The sequence below is a fragment of the Mastomys coucha genome, unplaced genomic scaffold (assembly GCF_008632895.1).
Source record: "Mastomys coucha isolate ucsf_1 unplaced genomic scaffold, UCSF_Mcou_1 pScaffold3, whole genome shotgun sequence".
Taxonomy (NCBI): Eukaryota; Metazoa; Chordata; class Mammalia; order Rodentia; family Muridae; genus Mastomys; species Mastomys coucha.
The window spans coordinates 7,563,559-7,590,720 of NW_022196909.1; the positions used below are offsets into that span (position 1 = coordinate 7,563,559).

The 27,162-nt window shown below is 50.6% G+C and overlaps 3 protein-coding genes across 6 annotated transcripts in view; 2 read left to right on the forward strand and 1 right to left on the reverse strand.

Annotated features, from left to right (window-relative positions):
* Window positions 1-11,227, forward strand: Mical1 (microtubule associated monooxygenase, calponin and LIM domain containing 1). 4 transcript variants are annotated; one of them, XM_031347101.1, is made up of 24 exons: window positions 1-108; window positions 1,761-2,065; window positions 2,167-2,374; window positions 2,706-2,810; window positions 3,129-3,233; window positions 3,376-3,531; window positions 4,065-4,165; window positions 4,975-5,232; window positions 5,459-5,574; window positions 5,770-5,896; window positions 6,094-6,175; window positions 6,654-6,798; window positions 7,606-7,796; window positions 7,883-7,968; window positions 8,303-8,383; window positions 8,498-8,654; window positions 8,818-8,894; window positions 9,076-9,349; window positions 9,462-9,580; window positions 9,839-9,952; window positions 10,071-10,164; window positions 10,346-10,445; window positions 10,539-10,612; window positions 10,955-11,227. In XM_031347101.1, the coding sequence occupies exons 2-24, from the start codon at window positions 1,808-1,810 to the stop codon at window positions 11,083-11,085; spliced, it is 3,159 nt and encodes a 1,052-aa protein (XP_031202961.1). In that variant the 5' UTR covers window positions 1-108; window positions 1,761-1,807; the 3' UTR covers window positions 11,086-11,227. The 4 variants fall into 4 exon arrangements, with proteins under 4 accessions (XP_031202961.1, XP_031202960.1, XP_031202962.1 ...); XM_031347100.1 differs by having other exon boundaries at window positions 72-276; XM_031347102.1 differs by lacking the exon at window positions 1-108 and adding an exon at window positions 1,456-1,587.
* Window positions 11,228-11,369: 142 nt separating this feature from the next.
* Window positions 11,370-14,561, reverse strand: Smpd2 (sphingomyelin phosphodiesterase 2). Its single transcript, XM_031347104.1, has 10 exons — window positions 14,161-14,561; window positions 13,643-13,739; window positions 13,459-13,535; window positions 13,109-13,202; window positions 12,913-13,002; window positions 12,610-12,692; window positions 12,352-12,484; window positions 12,172-12,276; window positions 11,867-12,020; window positions 11,370-11,775 (listed from the first exon to the last, which is right to left on the reverse strand). The coding sequence occupies exons 1-10, from the start codon at window positions 14,208-14,210 to the stop codon at window positions 11,390-11,392; spliced, it is 1,269 nt and encodes a 422-aa protein (XP_031202964.1). The 5' UTR covers window positions 14,211-14,561; the 3' UTR covers window positions 11,370-11,389.
* A 26-nt stretch (window positions 14,562-14,587) lies between these two features.
* Window positions 14,588-27,162, forward strand: part of Ppil6 (peptidylprolyl isomerase like 6) — a 28,763-nt gene continuing 16,188 nt past the window's right edge. Inside the window, exons 1-5 of the mRNA XM_031347105.1 lie at window positions 14,588-14,802; window positions 18,474-18,569; window positions 22,281-22,469; window positions 26,713-26,775; window positions 26,874-27,021. Coding sequence (XP_031202965.1) covers window positions 14,662-14,802; window positions 18,474-18,569; window positions 22,281-22,469; window positions 26,713-26,775; window positions 26,874-27,021 — 637 coding nt within the window. The 5' untranslated portion in view covers window positions 14,588-14,661. The remainder of the gene's footprint in view (window positions 14,803-18,473; window positions 18,570-22,280; window positions 22,470-26,712; window positions 26,776-26,873; window positions 27,022-27,162) is intronic.

A 27,162-nucleotide genomic window follows, 5' to 3' on the forward strand; every position in this document is an offset into this window, starting at 1 on the left:
CCCAGCAGCCCCTGGTGCAGGCAGAGCCACGCCCTACAGCACCACCCTGCAGGCGTGGGCGGGGCCCAGGCTGTCCCAAGAGGAGGACTGCGGCTTAACGAGGTTCGGGTAAGTCTTCCTCTGTGTTGTGCGCTGGCGCTGCGGTCCAAATTCCTCCGAACTCCCGGGTTCCTGCCACCAGGCATCTCTTGCTTTCCGTGCGCCACCCCTTCCTCTGCCCTAGCCCCGAGACACCCTTCCGACAGGAAGCGGCTCTTCCAGCCCCAGAATCGCCCGGTAAGTAGTCCAGCGGTGCCAGCTGGGCGCCCGCCGGCTCGCTGGGCTGGGGGTGAGAATAAGGAGGGGGGTGGGGAGCGCTTCCGGGGAAATGGGGTAGGGAGCCACGCCTGGCTGGTTTGGCGGTTCCTTCTGCCGGCCCTACCCAGATCAGCGCCTTTGTGCAGATTTTGCCGTCTAGAGTGTTGAGAGTTCCTCACCTACGCTGCCCAAGGTCCAGCTCTCCATCCCTTTAGACGCTCCACCTATGGCGCATCCTTTGTGCTTGTTTCCAGTCTGGGTACCTCTTTTATTTCCTTTAGCAGAGGTCGCTCCATCTCCCAGACTCCCACTTCCAAAAGGGACTCCTGTCCTTTCTGAAGACCTATCCACTCTTGTCCTAGTGACCCGCGATGGACAACCTTTGCCTCCTCCTACCGCGCGGGTAGTGTAGGGGCTGCTGGAGGGGGATGGTAGATCGGCCCACAAGGACCTAACCCCCAGTTTGACACCCACCCTACCTAGCTGCCTCTCCCACCGAGAGCAACCCATTCCCCGCGTACTCTTGATCTTTTCCGGTGGCAGCTTGAGAAAGTCCTTCAAGAGCCCTTAAGCTGCGTGTGGGCTGGAGGGCAGGAAAAGGGTACAAAGAGAGGCCTTGTCTCCAGAGATTCCTAGGAGCGCACAGAGGAAGGCCCGTGGGAGCGAGGCTAGGGGTCGATTAATGATGTGAGGGTCCGCGGAAGGGGCAAGGCCAGCCGCTGCTGCCCCCGCTCCTTCCCACAGCCCGTTGGAGCAGCGACACGATTTCATCTCAGGGGAAGTGTTTTGACCACAGTGAGTCAGAAAAGGTCTGTCACACAGTCAACAGTCACCACATTCTCAGGCTATTTGTGAGCGCAGTTTGGGTGGCTGCGAGGTGGAACCTACACTGACAGTGTGGCCCCTTGTCAGGAGGCAGGCACGTGGGAAAGAACTTTGCCTTTGGGGAGAGGCACATCCCACAACCAGCGTGGCACTAAGTCCGCCAAAGGGCGCTGGCGTAAGGAGACTTAGGAATAAATGGGTGTGTGTCTGTCAAGCAGTAGTACTGGGTGTTAGTTCCTGCTGTCTACAAGAAGAGAAACCTCCACCCCCACCCCATCCCCGGCAGCCCGCTGAGAACCCTCCCCCCACCCCCGTCCTACTTACAGGACCTAGGGATCGCCTACTACAATTCCTTGTCCCCTGGGCCTCAGAGATCCCATATGATGGCTGCTGTGTCCCTGGACGACGGGAGGTTCCCTTAGCGTCCTTGTGCCCAGGACTACTGCGTTTTCGTTTCTAAATTTGGTGAATTTCAGTTTATGAGAGATAGCTGCTGTCTCGGGAGTGGCCTGGGAATGGGCTGGGAGCAGAACCAATCAGAGGTGGACCCTGGGCTCCCTTGTGACACCGGCCTGCTCTGCTGGCTCCTCCCCCTCTCTTTTCCCTCCCTCCAATCTTTCCTTCTCTTCTTTCCACAGGCTCTGGGTTTTGCCCCAGCGGCTCCTCTTGTCAGCAGGGGCCCTGCATGGCTTCCCCAACCTCCACCAACCCCGCACATGACCACTTTGAGAGCTTTGTGCAGGCACAGTTGTGCCAGGATGTAGTGAGCAGCTTCCAGGGCCTCTGTAGAGCCCTGGGGGTGGAGTCTGGTGGGGGATTGCCCCAGTACCACAAGATCAAGGCCCAGCTCAACTACTGGAGCGCCAAGTCACTGTGGGCCAAATTGGACAAGAGGGCAGGCCAGCTTGTGTACCAGCAAGGCCAGGCCTGTACCAACACCAAGGTAATGAATATGTAGAGTCGGGGAGTGCTGTGAGCAGCAGGGAGTCAAAAGGAGACCGGAGGCTATACGCCTGCCCACCTTGTGTGCTTGCTTGCTTGCAGTGTCTCGTGGTAGGTGCTGGGCCTTGCGGACTTCGGGCTGCCGTGGAGCTGGCACTGTTAGGTGCCCGAGTGGTGCTTGTGGAGAAGCGTACCAAGTTCTCTAGGCACAATGTGCTCCACCTCTGGCCCTTCACCATCCATGACCTTCGGGCACTTGGGGCCAAGAAGTTCTACGGGCGCTTCTGTACTGGTACCCTGGACCATATCAGTAAGAACTTTATGTTGGCCCTCGGGTTGGTGTGCCTGAGTGTAGAGGCGGGAGACAGCAGGACCAGGCAAAAGCCAGGGTGAACAGGTGTCACTTTAACAGGGTGACCTTTAAGAACCAGATCTGACATCTATAAAACGGACAGTGATTTTTTTTTTTTCTTATCCAAGTAGTAAGCTGCCTGGTTTCTGAGCTCAGATGTTATCAGATGTTGAGAGTTGTGTGGTTGTAGATAGGCTCCGTGCTCTCTTACGCCTCCTGTAGCTCTGAACAGGCACACACTAGAGCGAGAGAAGGTGTGAGTCCATTCCTAATGCTGTCTCACTTCCAGGCATCAGACAGCTTCAGCTGCTTCTACTGAAGGTGGCGTTGCTGTTGGGGGTGGAGATTCACTGGGGCTTCACATTCACTGGCCTCCAAGCCCCTTCCAGAAAAGGTAAGTATTTCGGAGCTCTTGGGAGCCTTTCTCCACCAAAGAGAGATCCCTACAAGATGCCAAGGGAGGGCTGGGCGGGAGTCAGCTCTCTTTCCTGGCTGTGAAGTCCGGGCAGCCCTGGCCTCAGACAGCGAGTCTGAGGGAAAAGCAAGGTAGGCGCAGTATGGCCTTCCTTGGCTGCGGGGAGGCGGGATCTGATAAACTCCTTTCCAGACTGTTGAGTCCTTTACGAATTTATTTTGTTTCTCTAGCCTAACCTGGGAGTGTAGGGCCCCTCTGACCTCTGCACCTTGGTGGCTCTCATGCTCTCTGTCTCAGGGAGTGGCTGGCATGCCCAGCTCCAGCCCAACCCCCCAGCCCAACTGGCCAACTATGAGTTTGATGTCCTCATCTCAGCTGCAGGAGGCAAATTTGTCCCTGAAGGTGAGTGACCCTTTTCCTCATTGATGGATGATAGATAGATGATAGATAGATAGATAGATAGATAGATAGAAAGAAGCCGGTGTCCTATGCTCCCTTGAGCATACTTCCTAGAAGTATTACCCCTGCTTCCCCCTACCACCAGGCTTCACCATCCGAGAGATGCGTGGCAAACTGGCCATTGGCATCACGGCCAACTTTGTGAACAGGCGCACAGTGGAGGAGACACAGGTGCCGGAGATCAGTGGTGTAGCTCGGATCTACAACCAAAAATTCTTCCAGAGCCTGCTCAAAGCCACAGGTCAGGGCTCACCCTCAAAAGGCCTTCCCTTTCTCTTCCCTTCACCATGGGATGTTTCCCACTTGCCCGTCAGACCTAGGAACCCCACTTTTGCCCATCCTGGGTTGTCTCACCAGCAAAAGAGGAAGAACTGTCCTCAGGGCCCAGCAGCTGTTCACTTGGTGTGAAGGACCCTGGGACTCTCTCTTAAATGCCCAGCTATTTTGCTTTGTGCTTCTTCATGCTGGAGACTAAGAATGATGTACGTTGCAAACGTCTGTTCAAGAGGGTGCCATGTTTACTTTGGCTCTGTACTGCTGCTATGTGACCAAGGGATACAGGCCTCCCAGCTGTCATTCCACCTGGCTTCCCCTCTTGCCTCCGGGGCCAGGACAGATGCCCCTTTGTGCCAGCAGATCTGTGTGTGGGACACTCACACTCAGCCTAAGCCATGAGCTCAGCTCTCTGAGGTCAGCCGCGGCGTGGGTGCTTAGGGAGGTGATGTATGCAGAATCGTTGAAGGCTCATCTCCAGTCCTCTGCTCCACCCACCAGGTATTGATCTGGAGAACATAGTGTACTACAAGGATGATACCCACTACTTTGTGATGACAGCCAAGAAGCAATGTCTGCTGAAGCTGGGAGTGTTGCGCCAGGTAGGCCCTGGGCCCAGTGGGGAGGAGGGCACAGTCCACCCCAGTTATGGACGGACCCCACCCTCCCCTGCCTCCAGCAGGAGCTCCCTGAATGTGGGTAGCAGTAGGAATCCTAGTGTGGCCTAAACGTACAGATGTGGTGCTAGTCTAGTGTGCTCCAGGACTGAGAGGGTTCTTGTCTCCTCTCGCTGCCTGTTAGTCACCAGGGCTTAGCCTGGTACCTGATGAGTAGTTAAGTACCTACTGTGTGCTCACTGAATGGATGAAGTAGTTGGATACCTTTCTTCTGTGTACTAAGTACTATGCGCTTGCACACTTAGTGCGAGACTAAGTACTATGCTAAGTTGTATGTTGTTTGTAAAAGCTGAACAAACGAAGGCTTTGATGGTATCGGGACAAAAGTCTACGACAGCAGTGACATTGGGCTTGAGACCCTCTGCAGCAGGGTGCGTATTGAGGAAGGAATTCGAATATGAGAGTCAGGCTACTAGAAGTCTACACCCAGGGTTTTTTTCGAGACAGGGTTTCTCTGTATAGATAGCCCTGGTTGTCCTGGAACTCACTCTGTAGACCAGGCTGGCCTTGAATTCAGAAATCGGCCTGCTTCTGCCTCCCAAGGGCTGGATTAAAGGCTTGCGCCACCACTGCCTGGCCTCCAGCCTGGCTTTCAATTGCTATGTGGTCTAGGCAGTCTCTCCCCGTCTAGGCCTCAACATGTGTACCTTCTGTACTCCTCTGTAAAGTGGGGTGATGCTGAGCGTGTGACTCGACTCTCAGAGGGCTCAGGTTCTTATCTCTCGGCCATGTAGGACTTGCCAGAGACTGATCAGCTGCTGGGCAAAGCTAATGTGGTACCCGAGGCTCTGCAGCGCTTTGCCAGAGCAGCGGCTGACTTCGCCACACACGGCGAGCTTGGGAAACTAGAATTTGCTCAGGATGCACGCGGGCGGCCTGATGTGGCGGCCTTCGACTTCACAAGCATGATGCGGGCAGAGAGTTCTGCTCGTGTCCAAGAAAAGCATGGTGCCCGCCTACTACTGGGGCTGGTGGGAGACTGCCTAGTGGAGGTGAGCATTTCAGGGATGCATATGGGTGCCTTGGTTCAGGAGGGAGCCCTCTTGCAGAGGGCGGGGCATATAAAGCCTGCTTGTTGTGGGAGGAGCTTAGGGGCTGCTTGGTGGAGGGGAAAACTGTGTGGGATGGAAAAGGGTCTTCCCCCACCGGAGATGTCTGGGCTTGGGACACACACATTGGATTCTCATTGAGTGGCTCCCTGTTCCTCATACCCCGCAGCCCTTCTGGCCTCTGGGCACTGGAGTGGCCCGAGGTTTCTTGGCAGCCTTCGATGCCGCCTGGATGGTGAAGCGGTGGGCAGAGGGTGCTGGGCCGCTAGAGGTGTTGGCTGAACGGTGAGGCCGGGGTTCAGAGACTAGTCGGTACTGGTAGGCAAGACATGATTCGGGACACGGGTCAGGAAAAGGGGGCAGGAGATCCTGAAGGAAGGGATGGAGGCACGGGACTACAGGAAAGCCCTGCGGTTGCTCAGGGGTGGGTGCTGACAGCTCCCCTCGTGTCTGTGCACCGCCTTCCACCACCACCGATAGTGAGAGCTTGTACCAGCTTCTGTCACAAACATCCCCCGAGAATATGCATCGAAATGTAGCCCAGTATGGGTTGGACCCTGCCACCCGATACCCCAACCTGAACCTCCGGGCTGTAACCCCCAATCAGGTCAGACACTCTCTCTCTACCCTGCCCTCCCACCCACGCCCACCGCCTGTCTTCCCAGATCGCCTTCTTTTCCCAGGCCTGGTCTTCCCTCCTTAGCTGCTGTCCCAGGGGGTCAGCCCTAGCGTAGACAGGCTCCTCCCTGTGGGCTGAAGGGGTGGGTGGTCAGCTGCCTTGAAACTGAGGGGAAGCTGCCTTAGGTGCAAGACCTCTATGATGTGGTGAACAAGGAGCATGCGCAGAGGAAGAGTGACGAGCCAGATGCCAGGAAGCCGACCACAGGTGAGCAGGCCTTGCGCGGGCCAGCGAGGCACAGTTGGCCCGCAACAGTGTTAGGAGAACCCTGCGCTGCAAAGCTGGTTTTGTGGATTTAGTGGGGTGGGGTAGAGGCCACAGAGCTTGGGCAGCAGCTGTGTGCCAGCATTGGAGCGGCCCAGTGGTTTGCACCGCTGTGCTGTATTCCACCGGCAGTGCTGTGTTCCACCGCTGTGCTCAGTAGCCACAGCTGTGCTATGCAGTTCCAGCTTTTGCCAACCCCTTCCTGTTGCCATGGGTGTGAACCCAAACCACCAGTTCTGTGAACCTCTGAGCTTCGCTGCCCTTGTTTCCACTCCCCTGACTTTTATGAGACTATAGCAGTCGCTCTTTATTTGTTTCCCAACTCCATGTCAAGAAGGGCGAGGATTTAGAAGGAAGGAGGCTGCGCGCCCCGCAGCAGGTGTGTGTGGGCCTTGGGCACAGCATGGCTCTGCTCCCCTAGGGTCGGCAGGCACTGAGGAGCTTCTGCACTGGTGCCAGGAGCAGACGGCTGGCTTTCCTGGAGTCCATGTCACTGACTTTTCTTCCTCGTGGACTGATGGCCTAGCTCTGTGTGCCCTGGTACATCGCCTACAGCCTGGTCTGCTGTGAGTCCTACCTCCCTCTCTCCCGTGCCCAGCCCTCCCTTCTACTGCTCGGTAGGAAGATGCTGCGCAGGAGTTGGCAGCCCAGTGAGTCCCAGCTCCGCCTGTCCCTAGAGTTGGTAATCCAGTCTGGCTCTGCTCAGTCGCCTAGCAAGGTTTTACAGAGTCTAATGCATCCGGATGCCGTGGAAGACTGGGAATGGAGGGCGGGGGTAGAGCACACTTGCTTAGCATGAGTGAAACCTCAGTTCAGTCAGCAAACACACACACACCACATGCACACACACACACATATACATGTGCATGCACATATGCAAACACACATACACACATGTGCACACATACATGTGCATGCACATATGCAAACACACATATGCACACGCACATGCACACACATACACATTGCTGCTAGTCGTATAGCATGCAACTATAATCAAAGCACGTTGGAAGCAGAAGCAGGAGAATCACTGAAAATTTGAGGCCAACCTTGGCTACACAGCACCAGTTCAGATCTCTTAGAACCCCAACTCATCTTCCCAAAGGAACTCCCTTCCCCAGCCAGGCCTTCCTTGCTACTCCTGGGGGTTAGTCCTACCACAGGAGGCCCTGTCCCTATGGGTTAAAGGGCTGAGGGGTCAGACATGTCAAGGAGCCTGTGTAAAGGAAGTGATGAGCGGGGAACAAAAGACTGCACAAAATGACACCGAGGTAGACACCTACCAACAGGCCAGCCTTCATGCACTCACCCACTTTGTGCCTATAGTGGAGTCAGGCTTGTGTCTCATTGGCATTTCATCTGATGCCCCACAGGGAACCCTCGGAGCTGCAAGGCATGGGAGCTCTAGAAGCCACGGCCTGGGCAATGAGGGTGGCAGAACATGAGCTGGGCATCACACCAGTGTTGTCTGCACAGGCAGTCGTGGCTGGCAGTGACCCACTGGGCCTCATTGCGTACCTCAGCCACTTCCATAGTGCCTTCAAGAACACGCCCCACAGCTCAGGTGAGTTGGAGGGTAGCTGGGCAGGAGGGGGGATGGACGGCATGGCTGTAAAGACCCCAGTGCTGACAGCTGGACTCTGCCTGCAGGCCTTGTCAGCCAGCCCCCTGGGACCTCCAGTGCTATACTTTTCCTTGGCAAACTCCAGAGGAGCCTACAACGGACCCGGGCCAAGGTGAGGCTTCAGAGCAGGGTTGAGGCTAAAGAAGGGGTGCCCAGTGAGGCCGAGGGGAGGGGAGAGCTGGGCTCAGGTTATCTTCAGTCATAGGACTTATTGCGGGACCACAGAGAAGATGCTGGTGACAAGAACATTCCCTTGCAGGTAAATGCAGGCAGGGTAGGAGAGTCCAGCACTGTTTCTGCCCTGTCCTACTTCCTCTGCGTCTTGTCCTCCGTTGCCGATTCTACAGGTCCTGATCCTGTCTCCCTGTCTAGTCTCCCTCCCTTTCCTGCCAGCCCTCCTTTCTGTACACATCCACCCCCCTGCTACCTGAGCATCACCTCCTTAGGTAGAGGAGACTCCGAGCACTGAGGAGCCGCCTGTCTCTGAGCCCAGTGTGGTCCCCGCAGTGCCCTCCGAACACCAGGAGGTAGGTCCAGGGCCCAGTCTGAGAATGCCTAACAGGGTAGAAAAGGGCTACGTGAGAACGGAAGACCTGGGCAGTTGGCAAGCAGCTGACCCTGTATCGTGCGGCTCTGTGCAGGCCGGAGCAGAGGATCTGTGTGAACTCTGTGGGAAGCACCTCTACGTCCTAGAACGCTTCTGTGTGGACGGCCATTTCTTCCACCGGGGTTGCTTCTGCTGCCATACCTGTGAGGTGACACTGTGGCCAGGTGGCTATGGGCAACATCCAGGAGATGGTAAGTGGGCCTGGGAGAGGCTACAGGGACTTGGGGGTGGGGAGGGAGACGGAGGCTGGACAATAGGTGGAAACAGGCTCTCAGCCCCTCCAAAGCTCTAGGTATGGAGTCTTAGAAATCAACTGTAAGCCTCTGAGTGTCTGAGCTCTCCTACCCTTCCCAGGATATTTCTACTGTCTCCAGCACCTACCCCAGGAGGACCAAAAGGAGGCTGACAACAATGGAAGTCTGGAGAGCCAGGTTAAAGCAAAACTCTGTGTGATGGGATGCGGGAAGAGGCAGGTGTCCCCACATCAGCGGGCTCTGCGGGCAGTAAATGAATGCTGTCCTCCACTGAAGGACACTTGTCGCCAGAGCACTCACTGCCTGACAGTGTCTACAAGGTGGGGTGCATGACCTTACCATAAGGTGGCCTTTCCAGGAGCTCCCTACACCAGGACACAGTGACATGCAGCCAGACCCCTCCTCTCCTGTACCTCCTGTGACAAGGGTCAGCCCTATCCCGAGCCCCAGCCAGCCTCCACGTCGGCTGATCCGCCTCTCCAGTTTAGAACGTCTAAGGCTGTCCTCCCTGAATATCATCCCTGACTCGGGCTCAGAGCCTCCACCCAAGCCCCCACGGAGTTGCTTGGACTTGGCCCAAGAGTCCCTGAAGAGCAGCTTTGTGGGCTGGGGTGTGCCAGTCGGGGCACAAGGTAGGTGCTCTTCCTACAGATGTGCTCATCTGGGAGGCTTCAGGGAGAATGGGCACTAGAATTTTTAGAGTTCCCTGGACTCCCAACCCATACCTCCCTCTCATCTGCTCAGTTCCTGAGGCCATAGAGAAGGGGGAGGAGGAGGAGGAGGAGGAGGAAGAGGAGGAGGAGGAAGAGGAGGAGGAGAAGGAGGAGCAGCTGCCGCCAACTTCGGAGCCAGACTTGGAGCAGGTAAATAGCAGGAACCCAGCTGCCTACTCTGAGCCAGGAGGCATCTGACAGGTATTTAATACCTGACCATAGAAGCACCAAGAGCAGGTGCTCTCCTCTTTGAATGCCTTCTCACCTAGTCTCACATGCTTGCCTCTAAGTCTTTATCCTGTTTATCAGAATTTGCCTCTTCCCATCCCAGTTTTCCACCCTCCCAGTTTCCTCCATTCCTAACCAGAGACCAGACCTTACTGCTGCCTGGCCCAACCTTCCCCACAGACTCCACTGACTTGGGCCAAGAACTCAGGTACCATGACTAAGTACTCAACGCAGTATCGAACCCTCAAGCGCAGAGCCAAAGAGGAGGAGATGAAGAGGTTTTGCAAGGCCCAGGTGAGGCCTGGGCGAGCCCCGGGCACCAGAGTTCTGACAGGGTCGGTTATCTGAGCTCAGAGAACCTTCAGTGCTCTGTTCTTGACCAATCTGGTGTGTCCTGCCTTACAACCCACAGGCCATCCAGCGAAGACTAAACGAGATTGAGGCCGCTATGAGGGAACTGGAGGCCGAAGGCACGAAGCTGGAGCTGGCCTTTCGGAAAGGGAGCAGTGAGTAGAGATTCAGGAGTGACATGCTAGCACATACACCTCTCTGGCTCCCAGCAACATGGTCAGCCCTCAGCAAACCCCCCAGCCCAGTGGATGTTTACATAGCTGATTCCCATGATGGCCTGTTGTCCCTGGGTCCTGTCACCCTGTGACCTCTTCCATTCCTTCCCCATCTTATCAGGCTCTCCAGAACAGCAGAAGAAACTCTGGCTGGAGCAGCTGCTCCAGCTCATTCAGAAGAAGAATAGCCTAGTGACTGAAGAGGCCGAGCTCATGATCACGTAAGGCCAGGGGTGGAGACACGGCACGGGAGCCAGGTCCCATCCCCGTGCGTGCCCTGCCGAGCTGTGCATCTGCTGTCTCTGTTCCCACAGGGTGCAGGAGCTGGACCTGGAAGAGAAGCAGCGGCAGCTGGACTACGAGTTGCGGGGCTACATCAATCGGGAAGGTCTGTGAGCTATCTATCTCATGACTTTGGATACTGACCAAGGAACACAGTCCTTTGGCCTGTGTATGTCCTGCTGAAACGATTCAGGAGAAAGCCAAAGGATGTGACTCCCAAACCTCCACTCCCCCTCCAGTCATGGCTGCACAATATTTTGTGCAATATTTCCTCCAACATGAGTGCTGGTGCTAAGGAAAACTTGGGAAGCACTAGGGTGGCAAACCTAAGTTTGAAGTCTCAACAACAAAGACTGGGGTATAGAATCCACAGGCTGAGCTAGCTTGATCCTCTCCTCAGGCTCCCTGCCCAGGTTCCTGTTCTCTAAGCTTCATCTTCTCCCTTTAGAAACTCTGAAGACAGAGGCCGATCGGCAGTCTGAGAACCAGGTCCTAAGGAAGCTGTTGGAAGTGGTGAACCAGCGGGATGCTCTGATCCAATTCCGGGAAGAACGGAGGCTCAGTGAGATGCCTGTGTAGATGAGGGCCCAGGGCTAGAAGATGGTGTTTAGCTGCCTCCCTACCCCATAAGCAAGACACCTTTACAAGGGCTAAACCTCCAACATCTGGACGGCCTGGTCAGGGACTTTGTTGTTTACAATAAAAGGATTATGACCATGAACAGAGTTTATGCTCTGTGCTGGCAGGAGATGGGGGTTGTGCAAGGAAGTCAGGTGATAAGCCAATGCTCTGAAGCCACACAGCGACAAGCCCACTGACCTTCAGTTCCCATCATGCCTCTGCAAGGGACAAGGTAGAGCCACTAGAGTGTGTCAAGCAAGTTTTATTGTTCTTCAGCTCTGTCCCCCTCCTGCTGCAAACACTGGGCTAGGTGAGGCTCTGAGCCTAGGTCCCGGGTCTCCGTTTCCCTAGTCAGAACATGCTGCATCTCAGCCTGGGCTTGACATAAGCCCTTGGCCTCCTGTTTGTGGAAGAGGTAGACTGCACCTGCCCCCAGCACCAGACCCACACTGGGTGTCCAGAGGACCACGGCCACTTCCCTGGCCTCTTCTCCTGTGGCCAGGACACACAGCAACACCAGGAGGGACAGCCCCCAAATGATCACATAGCCAGAGAATGCAGTCCACCAGCGAGCTTTAGCTATGCCTAGCCCCAGCTCTGTCCTCGCCTCTCTTAGCACACTGATCAGGGCGGACCTTTCCGGCGGGCCTAGAACAAGGGAGAAGGTAGAATAGGGCAGGGTCAGCATGGAGGCGAGGCCGCCTTAAAATAAAAAGGGGGTACAGGGGAAGCTGCTCACCTCGGGCAGGGCAGGGGTCTTCCTGAGGGGGACTGGGCTTCACATACAGAGTAGCCATGAGCGCCTCATGGTCAGAGAAGGGTGTGCCATTGTGGGGGTCACAGCCCGTAGTGGTTTTCAGAGTCTTACAGCAGATGTGGAACCCAGAGACTGCCTAGGAAGAGCAAGAACACACAAAAGCTTGAAATTCTCCCAGAGAACCAGCCAACAGGATCCCACTCCCCAGCCATCAGTGGCTGAAGACCAGCACGGGCTAGTGACAGGGGAAGAGAATGGAGAAGGCATGCTGGGAATAAGAGCCTGACCTTGTAAAGCACATAGTCAATACGGATGCCAAGCGGAAAGGGTCCCAGGTCCTGCTGGCTGACGTAGCAGTTCTTGGGAACCATGGTGCAGCCATCATCGGAGCCCTAGGGAAACAGGTAGCTAGGATGCAGATGGGAAGATTGAAGCAAGGTGGGGGTAGGTGGGAAACAGCCACTCACCTTGAAGTCCTCAGTCTCAATGAAGGCGTCACGGAGCCCTGTCCACTCTTTCAGTAGGCAGCAGCCCAGGTCTTTGGGGTGCATGTTGAGGTCCCCACACAACAGAACCACATCTGCATTCTTGGATGTGTGGCTGAGTCGGGGGGAAGAGTGGCAAGGAGGGAATTCTTCCCTTACTATGTGCCCTCTCAAGGACAACCGCCACCCTTCAACCCTCGTCCCCACCCCACAGCCCCCAGCAAACCCAGGCTCACACACTGGATGAACTGGGCCAGTTCCCAAGCTTGGGACACACGGTGCGCAAAGTAGATGTCCTTCTGCCGGCTGTACTCGGCATGTAGCTAGAGTGGAATATGTGAAATTAAAGAGAGGGCTGTCTGTCTCAGGCTTGTCATCGGTCACACGGCATAGAGTGTGACACGGGATGGGTGAACCTCGCCCACCGCTACCTTCTGATCCCATGCCTCACCCCCGGGCAGTGGAACTGACTAGTGGAGTCTCTTCTCTAGCAAAGCACTGGGCTGCTTGTCCCACTGCCTAAGCCTGACTAGCCCCACTCACATGGGTCACGTAGGCATTGAGCACCAGTCCACTCAGATGGAGCACCAGCAGCCCCACAGACTTCCCACAGAACCAGTCTCCATGGTAGAACTGCAGACAAGAGAAGACAAAAACTCAGGGTGCTGACAACCCTCCTGCCAAGGCCCCAGGGAGGCTGCGTCCAGTCTGTTAGCAAGGGTAGGGGAGAGACCCTTACCATGTAGGGGTAACCATTCAGACTGTAGACATGCTGGGTAATTTCCTGGACCGGGTGTTTGGAGAACACACAGAGGCCACTGCCCATGATTCCGCTGAAAACCAACTCTTGCTTAATAACCAGAAAAGGCAATGAGAGGAGTACCCAGCCCTCTTCCCCTCCGGGGGCTCCCAGCTCCGACCAGCTCCGACCAGCTGCGACCAGTAGCTTTTCTCTACTGCTAAGATCACCCCCAGAACAAAGCCTAAGATGAGGAGATGGCCTGCTCTTCTCACACCCTGAGGAAGAGGATCGAGGGTGCAAACAAGAATGCTGGCGAGCTTCCTTGTCTGAGAACACAGACTTTTCACCTTCTGAAGTAGTGTGCATCTGGGTAGGTGAGTGATAGTCTTTTCCTTAGGTACTGGAAGTCCTGCTCACTCCACACCTGAGGAAGAAGGGGAGCATATTTGCTTGGCCTTCACTCCAGACAGAAAGAACAGTTCTGCGCCCGCTGCCCTCCTCCAACCTAGCCTGCCTGCCTCACAACCTCACCTCCTCCAGTAGAGCCAGATCGAAGCTTTCCAAGTTCAGAAAGTCTCCCAAGCGCTTCATGCGGTCGGTCCTATGTTTGCTCAAGTAGGGGATGTCCCTAAAAGGGGTGAGGGGTGGAGGACGCAGGGGACAAGAAAAGATGGGTCAGCAGTTCAATTCCCAGCAAGCACATGACAGTTCACAACTGTCTGTAACTCCAGTTCCAGGGAATCTGGCACCTTCACACTAACATACATACAGGCCAAACACCAATGTACGTAAAATAAAAGTAACTCTTCTTTTTAAAAGACGGGCCAGGTTTGGGACGACTACTGCTGCCATCGCCTCAGCTCTGGGTGATGGGGACCTTGGTGATTGCTGCAACCACCCAAGCTCTGGGCTTTAGGTGATGTGGACTTTGGCGGTCCAGGAAGGGCTAGATCAGACTAGGCTGAAGAAGGCATGTCCTTCCTAGGCAGGTGCGGGTGGAGACAGGAAGGTGGCTCCGAGGCCGCAGGCCGCGCCTGGGGGCCACTTACCAGCAGTTGAGATTGAAAACTCTCAGCTGCAGAGAAAAGTTGAGCTTCATGGCTGGAGTGCTTCGGAGCAAGGGCAGCGAGGCTGAATGCGCGCACAGACTTATTGTTCCTGTCCCGCGCTGCCCGGACCCTGGAACGCGAGCTGGTTGGGGGCAAGGGGGGCGACTCCTGCGTTACTGGGACAAGAGGCCGTCCTTCCACCCGGAAAGGAGGTCAGCTGCAAATTCCGGGCTGGCTGCGCGAGGCCGCCGGCAGTCCTGGAAGGAATCTCGGACGGAGCGTTCCAGATTCTTAGGTCCTTCTGGGGGTTCTCGGCACCGGGGCCTACAGGTTCCTCCCTCGTCCCCGGCTCGGCTTCCACCAGCAACAGGCTCCAAGTGGATGCGAGGCCCCGCCCACGAACCCGCTCAGGTCCCGCCCCTTGCGGGCGTTCGGGGTGGAGCCACGCGGTTGCCGTGGCAACTCGCGTTATTTGTGTTCCGGGCTCGCCGTGGCGCGGCCATGGCCACCCAGCAGCCGTGCCGGCCCAAGTCGAAGCCCCCGGCGTGCAGCGAGCGGTTGATGCCAGTGCCGCCGCTGAAGCTGAAGGTAGTGGGGCTCTTCAAAAGCTCCAGCTTTCAGGTGTCGAAGACCATCGCTGAGGTAACGCCTCGCCCCAGACACCACGCACCTCGGCCCCTTGCTGCACTCTCGCCAGCGTTCCGTCCTAGGGCTGGAGGGGGGCGTGGAGGACAAAGGCTGGTCGAGTGGAAGGGCGACCTGGAGAGAGACGCGCGAGCGCGAGCGCTCACGGGGATTGTATGGGGAAAATGATAACTTCGGAGCACCTATGGATGGAGATGCTAGCCCACGTGAAATGTTTTATTGGATTATGGATTTACAAAATTCAAAATTACAGGAAAATATTCAAAAGCTCCAGCTTTCAGGTGTCGAAGACACTTAGGATTTTTTTTTTTAAGTGATTTAATTGTGGAAGGTCCTTTCCTTTATAGTTTCTGTAGTTGTTTCTGCATTTTAGCAGAAAAAGATGCTTTTCAGATATATATATATTTTTTTTTTTGGTTTTTTTAAGACATGGTTTCTCTGTGTAGCCCTGGCTGTCCTGGAACTCACTCTGTAGACCAGGCTATCCTCGAACTCAGAAATCCGCCTGCCTCTGCCTCCCAAGTGCTGGGATTAAAGGCATGCGCCACCACTGCCCTGCTGTTTTCAGATTCTTAAGAGATGGTCCAGAAGTGCTGTAAAGAATACAAGTCTGACTTTGTAAACATGTAGGATGATATAAAACACTAGGAACCACACAAACAAATGTAGCCAGATCAATCATGCTGCAGCACGTCTGCAACTTGGAAGCAGGAAAAAACCTGGGGAGGTATGTTGGTGAAATATACACGAAGCTCAGCGCCAGCAGCTATTTTGTTTGTGCTTGTTTTTTTCCAGCTGGAGAGCAAGGGCAGTAGAATTCACCTTCAGAACACACACACACAAATCACCCCTTGCTTGCTCCGGCATCCACAGAGTAAAAGTACTGTCTTGTGTGTGTTGGAAGATGAAGGCTTCGAGCTTCTGTTTGTTTGGGTTTTTTTGTTTTGTTTTGTTTTGTTTTTGTTGTTGTTTTTTGTTTTTGGAGACAGAGTTTCTCTGTGTAGCCCTGGCTGTCCTGGAACTCACTCTGTAGACCAGGCTGGCCTCAAACTCAGAAATCCACCTGCCTCTGCCTCCCAAGTGCTGGGATTAAAGGCGTGGGCCACCACCGCCCGTGTTTGTTTCTTTATTGTTGTTATGAACCTGTGTTTTACAGCTAAAGTGGTATTTCATTGTTTGAAGGATACCTTCCCTCCCTCCCTCCCTCCCTCCCTCCCTCCCTTCCTCCCTCCCTCTCCCTCTCTCTCTCTTTCTTTCTTTCTTTCTTAGTTGACTCTCCCTTTTTTTTTAAAGATTTATTTTATTTTATTTTATTTATGTGTATGAGTACACTGTAGCTGTACAGATGGCTGTGAGCCATCATGCTTGTGGCTGCTGGGAATTGAACTCCGGCCCTGTTCGCTGTCTTCAGACACACCAGAAGAGGGCGTCAGATCTCATTACAGGTGATTGTGAGCCACCGTGTGTTGCTGGGATCTGAACTCAGGACCTTCGGAAGAGCAGTCAGTGCTCTTCCCTGCTGAGCCATCTCACCAGCCAGTTGACTCTCTTAAGACATTAATATTTCCTGTGGTTGTTCCACACTGCAGGCAAAGCATTTGCAACTTTTTTTTTTTCTTCCTGGGAAGTTCAAGTAGTAAATATGTTAGGTGTTCTGGGACACAGTCTCAGACGTATGTTGTAAAAAAGTGTGCCCAGGTAAGGTAACACAGGCCTATAGTTCTAGCACCCAAGAGGCCAAGACAAGAAGTTGATGGCCAGCCTGGGCTACATAGTAATCAATACCCTGTCTCCATAGCAAAGCAAAGCAGTGAACACAGGATGTAAGTGTTCTAATAAAACTTTACTGTAGATGCTGACTTAGACTTACATGTAATTTTGATGTAACATGAAATATAATTCATCTTTTGATTATTTTCAACCATTAAAATATGCAAAAATTATGCTTGTCAGTTTTTTCAAAAACTGTTCCAGAGTTAACACCCACTCTAGAGGATATTAAGTCAACAAAACACTGTTTTTAATATTGTAATAATGTAATGTTCCCTTAAATTTCTGCCTCTTGTGACTATATTCAAATATGAAAATGTATCAGTGTAAATTCAGTTCTAGCTTAATTGAGGATATTTGATTATAATCCCAGTATGTTTGTGAGTAGTCCCAGGGGCTTGATTCATAGACTTTGATTTTTTAAAAGGTAAGGATAAATACTAGCATATATATTAACTTGGATGTAGTCCGTTCTATAACAAATGTCTTATGAACAAGCGTTAACAGGGCCTAATTTGAAGACAACTGATCTTATTGCTTTAGATAATTCCTTACTTAGAAACAGTGATCAGCCCGTTGGATCGTCTGGAACTGAACACAGACTGTGGAATTGAGAAAAAGTTGCATTGTTTGGGTGCCACGATCCAAGAAGGCAAGCGGCCCGGTCACTGTCACCATCTTCCACCCACCCCAGAGCATGATACACTATCACCCAGACTTTCTCCCTCTGGAAATCATCTCACCTGATAGAGCACGCCAGGCCCGTGCCTTTTAGACCACCATGGGGCCTCAAAGCATCATCCTTCACAACCGAGGTGTGGTTCCCTACACCATGTCTGCCAGCTCACAACCTCTTACAGCTGCAGCTCCAGGAAATCCCGTGGCCTCCTCTCCATAAGTGTTCACACTCAAGTGAACATGAACCACCTCTCTTCCCCACGTAACACGCACATACACATAATTTTTTAAAGTCTGTTTTAGAAGTAATTTTCCCTGGTTCACACACATGAAAAATGTTTGGCCAGAGCACACTCAATACTAAAACCTATCCAGAAGCCACACTTATTCAGTGTTTGCCCCTCCTCTCCCTAAAGGCAAAGCCATAATAGTGGTCCTTTGGTCATTCTCCTACATCAATAAATTAAAGCAGTAATATTTGTTGTTTGGGTTTTTTTTTGTTTTTTTTTTTTGTTTTTTTGTTTTGTTTTTGTTTTTTGCTACAAATCAAGCACCAATAGATCTTTAATAGTTTACTTTGCAAGGAGGGGGAGTCCTTAAAGAATACAACAGATCCAAAAACCATTGGTATGAACTCATTTACTGAGTTATGTATCAGTGTTCCACTATATACCAAATGAGGTAGCAATATAGGGAAACAAAGCCATGCCCTGGCCTTCTCAATCTCGTTCCCTCACGGTGAGAGATAAACAAGTCAGGACTGAAGTGACTTGGTAGCCCCTCTGGGACAGCCCAGGCCAGGCCACTTCAGGCACTGTGGCCTTCGTGTGCTGTGTGAAACTGTCCGAAGAGCCCCTAAAGTTGGGGGGAAATGATTTTGACTTTAAAAAGAGAACTCGGAGGCTGGTGTGAACACACAGGGAGTAGAGTACCTGCTGTGAAAGCATGAAGGCCTGAGTTCAGAGTCTTGGTACCCATAGGAAGCCAGGCACATTGGAGTGCGTGTGTAACCCTGAGCCTGGTAAGGGGAGATGGGCTCCCTGGCCAGCCAGTTTAGCTGACAACAGCTCCAAGTTGAGAGATCCTGTGTCAGCAAATCCGCTGGCGAGTAGCAGTGGAAGGCCTCTGGTCTCCACACGTGCACCTCCATTGTACCCTACCCCCAAATAAGTGAGTAAATACGTAAATGAGAATTTAAACTGTCTTATCTTGAAACCTAGACTTTGAAAAACAATTACCCATCCAGATTTGAAGATCCTGTGATAGTTCCTCTTCAAGAATTTGCTTGGGATCAGTACCTGGAGGAGAAGAAGAGGGTAAGAGATATGTCAGCGTCGGGGGCACCGACAAGTACCTCTCTATATGAACTGTGCGTCGGGGGTACTGACAAGTACCTCTCTATATGAACTGTGCAGTTTGGGGGGACACCGACAAGGACCTCTCTATATGAACTGTGCAGTTTGGGGAATGACAAATCCAGCTGTCTTCCTCTTAATTGTGTACTTTCCCTAAATTATTTTAATCGTCTTCCCAGATATCTTTCCTAAACAGTAAAATATCTCCAGGATGTTCTTTTAGGTAGCCTATGAGAGAGATGCATTTTCAACTGTCAGAGGTGATAGTTAGCCCCGATGGCTACCCTTCTTTCTTTATGTGTTGCTTACGCTTCCTGTGACACCCTGGCACTCAGCATACCATGACCTGGCCCTTAACCCGGAAAGTGTAGGTATGTCTGTCAGGCATAGCAGAGTTGTGTGGGACTGTTGTCGGAGGAGCTCTGCCGCCAGAAGCCACCCGCCCAGGAGGCAGCTTGTCTTAGCAGGAGCGTTGTTCTCTAGATTTCTCTTCTGACAGTGCTTTAAAGAACCCAGACCTGCTTTGGGACTAGCAGAGCTTGTTTGGGATAGATAGTAGATACGAGGAAAGCTTACCTCTGAGATGCCACCCCTTCCTCAGATGCCTCCAGCTAGTGTTCCTGGAGCCTAGAGGGAGAAGGATGTGGGTGTGGCATTCTGACTCGGTCACAGACCATATGGGGAGGTCATAGCAAACACTTCTATACGGTGCTCAAGATATAGAGAACATGATTCTAGCATAGGTGGATAAGGAGGAGGGAGGCATTCAGATGCTTTTACAGCTAGGAGTAACCAGTGGTTCTGGTTTGCCTGGGATACGGGCAGTTCAATGTGAGACTAAAGCTATGGAAGGAAAGTGGGACAGTTGGCCAGTCCTAACACTTCTTTATTTATTAATTTTTATTTATGTGCATGGGTGTTTTGTCTGCATGTATGTCTGTGTACCACATGCATGCCTAGTGCCCTTGGAGGCCAAAAGAGGGCACTGGATCTGGGCCTAGAGTCACAGTTGTGAGCCACCATGTGGGCGCTAGGAGTCGAAACTAGGTCCTCTGGAAGAGCAGCCAGTGCTCTTAACCACTGAGCATTCTCTCCAGCCCCTACATAAAATAATTTTGGAAAGTTTTGTAATCAGTGATGTTACCAACTAGCTTCACATTCTTTGCCTGCAACAGTCTGTGGTTTGTATCCCTGTGTAAGGCCACCGTCCTCTTACATCCCATCCCGTACCCGCCCTGTCCAGCTCAGGCGACCTGGGGATTTGTGCACTGTCCTGCTTGCCTTCCCCCTTGTCCTGAATGAGGTTTTCCAGCTCAGCGTTGCTGCTTTACTTGCTGTCTCTCCTTTCTTCTTTCTCCCACCCCCCACACCCACGCGTGTCACCTTAACCTTGTCGGTGTCAACCGTGTCTGTGCTAAGTGTAGAGCTTCCTGGCACATTTGGCCCTAGTGGGTCAGTTCATTAGATTTAGCTGGCCGTATGCTTCTGCAGAGTATAATGCTTCCCTGTAGGCACAGCTTCAGGGACCATGGGGAAGCCTCTCTCTCCACTCACAACAAACACACACACAAGGACAGCATCGTAAGATGTTAGTAGCAGAAAGCTCTAGAAAGTATCAGGGCCAGACTGCTGCCTTGAGGCAAGCCAGCACATCTCTGGATGTGCATCAGAGACAGAGATAAAAACTTTACATATTTGTGCCTTCTGTCATGTTTCCCTAGCTCATTGAACAAAATGTCTACAGTTACATTTCCTTCTCTTGCTAGAGGCTTGGGTCTTGCAAAATACAGCAAGAAATCTAAACACACCAGGGATTGCTTAGCCCTTATCTGTGATAAGCCACATTCTTGTCAGTTGGCTTATCTTGGATGATGTCTAGAGAGAATCCAAATCTGTCAAACAGAGAGTAACAGTAGATAATGAGAGGAGAGCATGGGAGGGGCGAGGAGACACTAATGCTCTGAATCTCAGAGTCAAGGTTGGCCAGAGGAGCAAGTCTGAACTTGGAATGACTGCCTTCGTCTCCACGCCTTGCAAGACGTGCTAACCGAAGATGACAAGGGAGGGCATAGCTGGGGTGCTGATCCTGTCTTCCAGATGGCTAGCTTTCTGAATAAAGCACAGCTTAAAGATGCACCTCTTGTTCCTGACCATCGTGGCTTGTAGCAGCAGGGACTCCAGTACTTCTGCTTACAGAACCAGCATTTCCCTGGAGGACTTCACTGGAGATGCAGATTCTCGGTCAACCCACCTCCAAGTCTGGCAATCACATGGGCTCACAAATCAGCTTCTGCTATAACTTGCAAATGGCTGCACCATGTGACTCATGGTTTGCCAGGGCTGGCACTGGGAAATGCCAGGCCGCATCTTCTCAGTGGTCCAGGTTTCTCTGACCACACTGAGGACTTAGGGAGTTGATGGCAGCATTGTATGGATGAAGATGAGTTTCATCTTTGAATGTAAAAAGTGTTGTGTAAACTCCTGTTGGCCCCGGGAGGCATTTTCTAGTCTCCTCTGTCCAGAATAATCGCTGCCCCATGCCTGGGCCCCGTATCTTTATTACTCGTACTGGACCTCCAGGAGAGAGATGTAGCCATTTTTTCCTAGGCTAAGCACTTCTGGGATAGCGATTTTACTTCCTCGTGATGCCAGACATTATTTCAGTTCCATGGATTAACAGTGGTAGGTTGGAGTCCACAAAGGCCTCAGGCTGATGGCATCTATGCCACTGGCTGTTGACTCTGTGTGGTCATGAAGTCTCATTGACTTTTTAGTAAAATAGGTTTTGTCAACGCTCATGCAATAAATGAGAACTGCCGTTTTATTAACTTTAACTGGAGCTGCTTGATTTTGAAAAATTCCCGTCACGCTACAATTTCCTAACGGGAAATACTAAGAATTAGATTCCAAAGTTTCTCAGCATTGTCTCTTTCCTGAGTCTTGACTTTAGTTCTGAACCTTGAAGTCCTAGCCTCTCCCACATACCCTACCATTCTGCCTTCCTTAGTTGAACACACACACACACACACACATGCTCACAGTCAGTTCTTTGCATTGACAACCATGTCTTACTCAGACCCTCTTCCACAAATGCATACAGTAAAGTGTATCTCATAAATGGAGACAGAGAGTGCATTTAATTCACAAATTAATGCAACAGGTGCTCTATGTACATATTATTATTATTATTATTACTACCAGATTTTATCTGTCTCTGATTACAATAGTTTGAAGATTGCTTTTTAAGTTATTCTCTTTTCTTCATTATGTTAAGAGTCTCAAAAATGGTAAGGGTTTTTTTGACAGCAGAATTCTGAAAGATGGTTTTTAAAAACATGTTTTAAGAGATGAAATCTTAGCCGGGCGGTGGTGGTGCACACCTTTAATCCCAGCACTTGGGAGGCTGAGGCAGGTGGATTTCTGAGTTTGAGGCCAGCCTGGTCTACAGAGTGAGTTCCAGGACAGCCAGGGCTATACAGAGAAACCCTGTCTCGAAAAAAAGAAAGAAAGAAAGAAACAAACAAACAAACAAAGAAACAAAGAAAGAAAAAGAAAGAAGGGAAAGAGAGATGAACTCTTGGAGTTGGCAGATCTGGCTGTAGACTTGTTAAGCTCTGGCTTGTAGGTTTAGCAGTTGTTTCCTTCTGTCATTATTTCCCCCTTTCTCTGTAGGAACTGAAGGGTGAAACCTGGGTCTATTCCTCCTATGTGATGTGTTTTATTAATGACCAACTCCTGGGTAACGCATTTGATCTGAAGAAGTGGGCCCAGAAGGTGTGGGATGTGGTTGATGTCCGGCCCTCCGCACTGTATGAGGCACTTACTCTGGACTATGCCACAAAGTTCTTAAAAGACACCAAGGCAAGTTACCCAGATTTCTAATATTTCTATCATTTGTATTGGTTCATCATTAATCGTTGATATACTCACCAAGTAGATACATGGGACAAGGGATCAGGGTGTAAGGCAAAGGATTATAGGTCCAGGGCTTGGCTGGAAGATGTGAAGCGGCAGGCTATGGTCCTCTCCTTTCCAGATCTCCATGCATGAATTACTGCTTTTAGAATGGAGAAACCGTTCCTTCTATATGACCTGTAGTGTTAGCTTCGCAGGGAACCTGGGCAGGAAGATTGTTTGTACGCTGAATTCTAAGGCCAGTGTGGACAGTCCCAAAGCAAACCAGAAACTGCTGAAGCCCATTGTTCATTTTGTACTATGAAACATTTTAATGACCCTTTGTTATTATATAATTATTAAATATTTTAGTGATTATTATTATTATTAAATGTTATAAATCTTTATATGTTATTATTAAGACATGTCCACCACACCATGCTTGTGGACTTGTTTCTCTCCTTCAGTGATATGTGGGTTCTGGGGGTTGAGCTCAGGTTGTTAGGCCTCTATGGTAAGTAAAGGATTTACCTGCTGAGCCGCATGTGTGCAGGCGCCCTCAGAGGCTAGAAGAGGGCTGAAATTAAAGGCTTTTGTGAGACCCTTGATGTTGGTTATGAGAACTGAACTTGTGTCCCCTGGAAGATCTGCCAGTGTGTTTAAACTCTGAGTCATCTCTCAAGCCCTGGCTCTGGAATATTTTAATTAATCTTTCGTAACACCTACATGAGAGCTACAGCGTTGAGATGACGTCTGAAGTAGGAAAAGTGTGAACTAAGGTTAAGAACCAGCGCCCGAGGAATTTATCTGGACTACAGGATGAGGGCATTTTAAAGCGGCTGCGGTGCGAAAAATTGGTAGGAAGCATGAGTTTCAGCAGAGAGAGAGACAGACAGACAGACAGACAGATACACCAAGGAAGGATTATGTCCTACTCTGCTTTCTGGTAAATGCCATGACCCAGAAGCAACTTTGGAAGGGATTTATTTGGCCTATGGTTTGTCTTCAAGTGAAGGCAAGGCAGGAGCTTGAGGCAGCAAACTAAGGGCAGGAACTGATGTGGGCACCGTGGAGGGATGCTGCTCACTAGCTCGCTTCCCCTAGCTTGCTCGGCTACCTTTCTTGTACAGTCCAGGATGGCATTGCTCACATTAGGCCAGGCTTCCTCCGTTGATTAGCAATTAAGAAAATATCCCACAGATAATACCCACAGGCCAATATGACCAAGGCATTTCCTTACATGAGGCTCCCTCTGCCCAGGGATATATAGGTTTGCCTTGCATTGACAAAAGCTTATCCGTGACAACAGAAATTAAAAAAGAAAAGAAAAGACCTTTGATGTAGTGACCTCTGCTCACGCTGGCCTCCTATGCCCACAGAATGAGAATGAGAATGACTACTGCCTTGAACAGGAACCTAGTATCTTGAACAGGAACCTAGTATCTTGGTACCTAGTATTTGGTTGAATAAACAGTGCATTTGGAGAGACAGGAGTCCGGAGACACATGGCGTTCCCAGGAGTGTCAGTGGCAATCAGGAGAGAATGAGAGTGAGCTGCGAGTCTCGGTGCCAGAGCGATAAGGCTCCTGTGACCGCCTTAAGAAACAGGATGGCGAGTACAATACTGCCAGTTCACAGTGGTTTCCCGTTCACAGGCAAGCTGGGAAATGGCTTCAGAGACCAGTTAGGATACAAGGGGGGGCAAATACATGTAGCCCAGCTAGCTGCAAACTAGAGAGCTCCCTGCCTCTATAGAGCTGATAGTAGAGATGTGTTCCACTAAACTTATCCAGCATTATCTGCTCCTGACTGTTGCGGGAATTATTAAAAAATGAATCTGCCAGGTGGTGGTGGCGCAAGCCTTTAATCTCAGCACTTGGGAGGCAGAGGCAGACGGATTTCTGAGTTCGAGGCCAGCCTGGTCTACAGAGTGAGTTCTGGGACAGCCAGGGCTACACAGAGAAACCCTGTCTTGAAAAATCGAAAAAAAAAAGAAGAAGAAGAAAGAAAGAAAAGGAATCCACCCCCCAAACTCTCTTTCCCGCCAGGGCACGTTCTAGTGCCGGCACCCTCCGGCCTCATCACTAAGTCCTAGTGTGTTCTTGCTAATTTCTACCAGCTAGCAGTAACGTCTTGCTCACATGCAATGCTTTACACACCCCCACAATCATTCATCTAGCTAGCACCTAGGACCCGGTAGGTAATCATGACTCTTAAGGCTTTAATATCCAATCAGGTTTATAAAATAATAAGATCACAATTTACAAGATGCCAATACAATTATTTCAGAGCCAAATAATAAAGACAATATTTTAACCCAATTAAAATATTTTGTAAAAACCTTTGTTTGGTTATATAACTACGCGGGGTCTGACTCGTCCTCATTGTCTGCCTCCATGATGACGACCTCTCTCCTCCTGCTCTCTGACCTTTCTCCTCCTCCAACTCTAGCTCCACCTCTCTATTCCTGTCCAATCACAGGCCTGTCACTGCCCTAATGTGATTGGACAGAGAGACTGCTGCAACACCTGACAGCCGTCTAATGATAATCAATTGATGGTCTTTATTTCAGGCAAGTTAATTATGCCTAAATAGACTTTAGTTCAGTGGTAATTTCCAACGTAGCCAAGCCTGTGAGGCTTATTTAGGCCTCCTGTTCTTTAGCTACAGCAGTTCTCTTACAGAAGCCAAGAGGCTCAAACAAATTAATTATAATTATCTAGGCACTGTGTAATCCCGTATTGTTGCCTGTAATCCCAGCTCTCAGGAGGCTGAGACAGGAGGATTTGAATGAGTTTAGGGTCAGCCTAGGTGATGGCCTTTAAATGAATTCCTGACCAACCTGGGTCTGAAAAAAATAACAGAAAATTTTCAGTACACTTACTATGCTCTTCCATGATGGACACCAGACAGCACAAGTATTATTTAGTGTTTTAACTAAAAAAATGTAAAAGGTCAGAGTGACATAAAACAACACAATATACATATATATATACATATATAATACATATGTGTATTATACATAATATAAATATATATATTAAGACAGGGTTTCTCTGAGTAGCCATGGCTGTCCTGGAACTCACTCTGTAGACCAGGCTGGCCTCGAACTCAGAAATCTTCCTGCCTCTGCCTCCCAAGTGCTGGGATTAAAGGCGTGTGCCACCACCGCCCGGCAACACAATATTTTTAAAGAAATACCATGTGATTCCCAGATTTTTGAGTAAGAAGGCAAGACAAATTATGTACTGCATTAATTAAGTTGGTTTTCTGTTATATGACAGTGATGGCTAAGATCTGAAATGCACCCTATTAGACTAAGACTAATGCACCCTATTAGGCTGACCCTAAGAGATAAAGGGGAATAAAGACTAAGGTATTCCTTTTGGATGTCTTTTTGTTTTGTTTTGTTTTGTTTTTGAAACAGTGGCTTACTCCGTAGCTTAGGCTAGCCTGAAGTTCACAATATAGCCCAGTTTGTCTTTGGACTCACAGCACTCCTCCTGCCTCAGCTTCACAAATGTTGGACTACAGACAGGAACCTCCCTGACCAATTTTTGATGCCCTCTTATAGGGCTAGGTAAGGCCTCAGTAACAGTTGTCTCTGCCGGGAAGTGCATCCTGTGACACGTGAGGACTATAGAACGGGAGAGGGTGAACGAAGATAACCAGAAAACATACCGCCTTCTCTTTCCTGCTCCTGCTGCCTGTGGGAACCGTGGCCTTAATTTCCCAGTCGGAATGGGTGTGGCTTGGCTCTGGCTGGTCTCCACAGTCTCTGAAAATCCAGGACACACAGTAACCAACTCCATGGCACTCACTTGGATCTTTTTCCAAACCTACTCAGAAGAGTACAGAAGAATCCCTAGTTTGTTCCTCTCTCCGGGAGGTCTGTCCCGTGTTCCTTTCCCCTCTGAGCTCTGGACTCTGTGACTTTCTAGGCCAGGATATGTTAACACTGTTTGAAGCTTCAGTACTGAGAGGGTTTTTAACTAGTTTGTAATGTGGGTTATAAAGACTTGGTAAAATAAATTTTAAAATTCCTTTGTCATTCATTTTACAGTTGAGTTTTCTATTGGTATTATGGTTTAGCTTGTATTTGCAGCATTGTGGTTAAAATCTTATCACTGAAAAGAATGCCTTTTTTTTTTAACATTTCTAAAACTTTCTTACATTGACCTGCATTATTTTTTCTCTCTAATTTTAATAGCATGATTTTGTGTTCTTGGACATTAGTATTGATCTTGCTCCAATTGGAAGACTGATTTTCGAAGTAAGAGAATTTTACTATCTTTTTCAAATAAGTTTTAAGGAATCTGTAATTGATCAAATATTGAGTGATCCTTGAAACCTTTCATCTTTATTTTGTAGCTATATTGCGACACATGTCCCAGGACATGCACAAATTTTCAGGTCTTGTGCACAGGATCGTCAGGGTTTTCTGAGAGAGGCACAAGGCTTCATTACAAAGACTCAATTTTTCATCGAGTGGTCCAGAATGGCTGGATACAAGGAGGAGGTGAGCCGAAAGAAACTAAATATCACCAAAGCAGAGTGCCCAAGCTTCAACTCATTTACCTTTACAGAATTCATAAAGAGTTAGGCCTGGCCTCCAGTTTGTCCCTGCCTCCTGAATGCTGGTATTAAAGGTGTGTATTAA

Excerpts from the sequence above, each read along its gene's own strand:
- Mical1 (XM_031347101.1), top strand. The coding sequence starts at position 1,808 with ATGGCTTCCCCAACCTCCACCAACCCCGCACATGACCACTTTGAGAGC. Across the intron at positions 2,066-2,166 it reads AGGCCTGTACCAACACCAAG|TGTCTCGTGGTAGGTGCTGG; the intron begins GTAATGAATATG and ends GCTTGCTTGCAG. Across the intron at positions 9,350-9,461 it reads TGTGCCAGTCGGGGCACAAG|TTCCTGAGGCCATAGAGAAG; the intron begins GTAGGTGCTCTT and ends TCATCTGCTCAG.
- Smpd2 (XM_031347104.1), bottom strand. The coding sequence starts at position 14,210 with ATGAAGCTCAACTTTTCTCTGCAGCTGAGAGTTTTCAATCTCAACTGC. Across the intron at positions 12,693-12,912 it reads TCAATGCCTACGTGACCCAT|CTACATGCCGAGTACAGCCG; the intron begins GTGAGTGGGGCT and ends ATTCCACTCTAG. Across the intron at positions 12,021-12,171 it reads TTGACTATGTGCTTTACAAG|GCAGTCTCTGGGTTCCACAT; the intron begins GTCAGGCTCTTA and ends TGCTCTTCCTAG.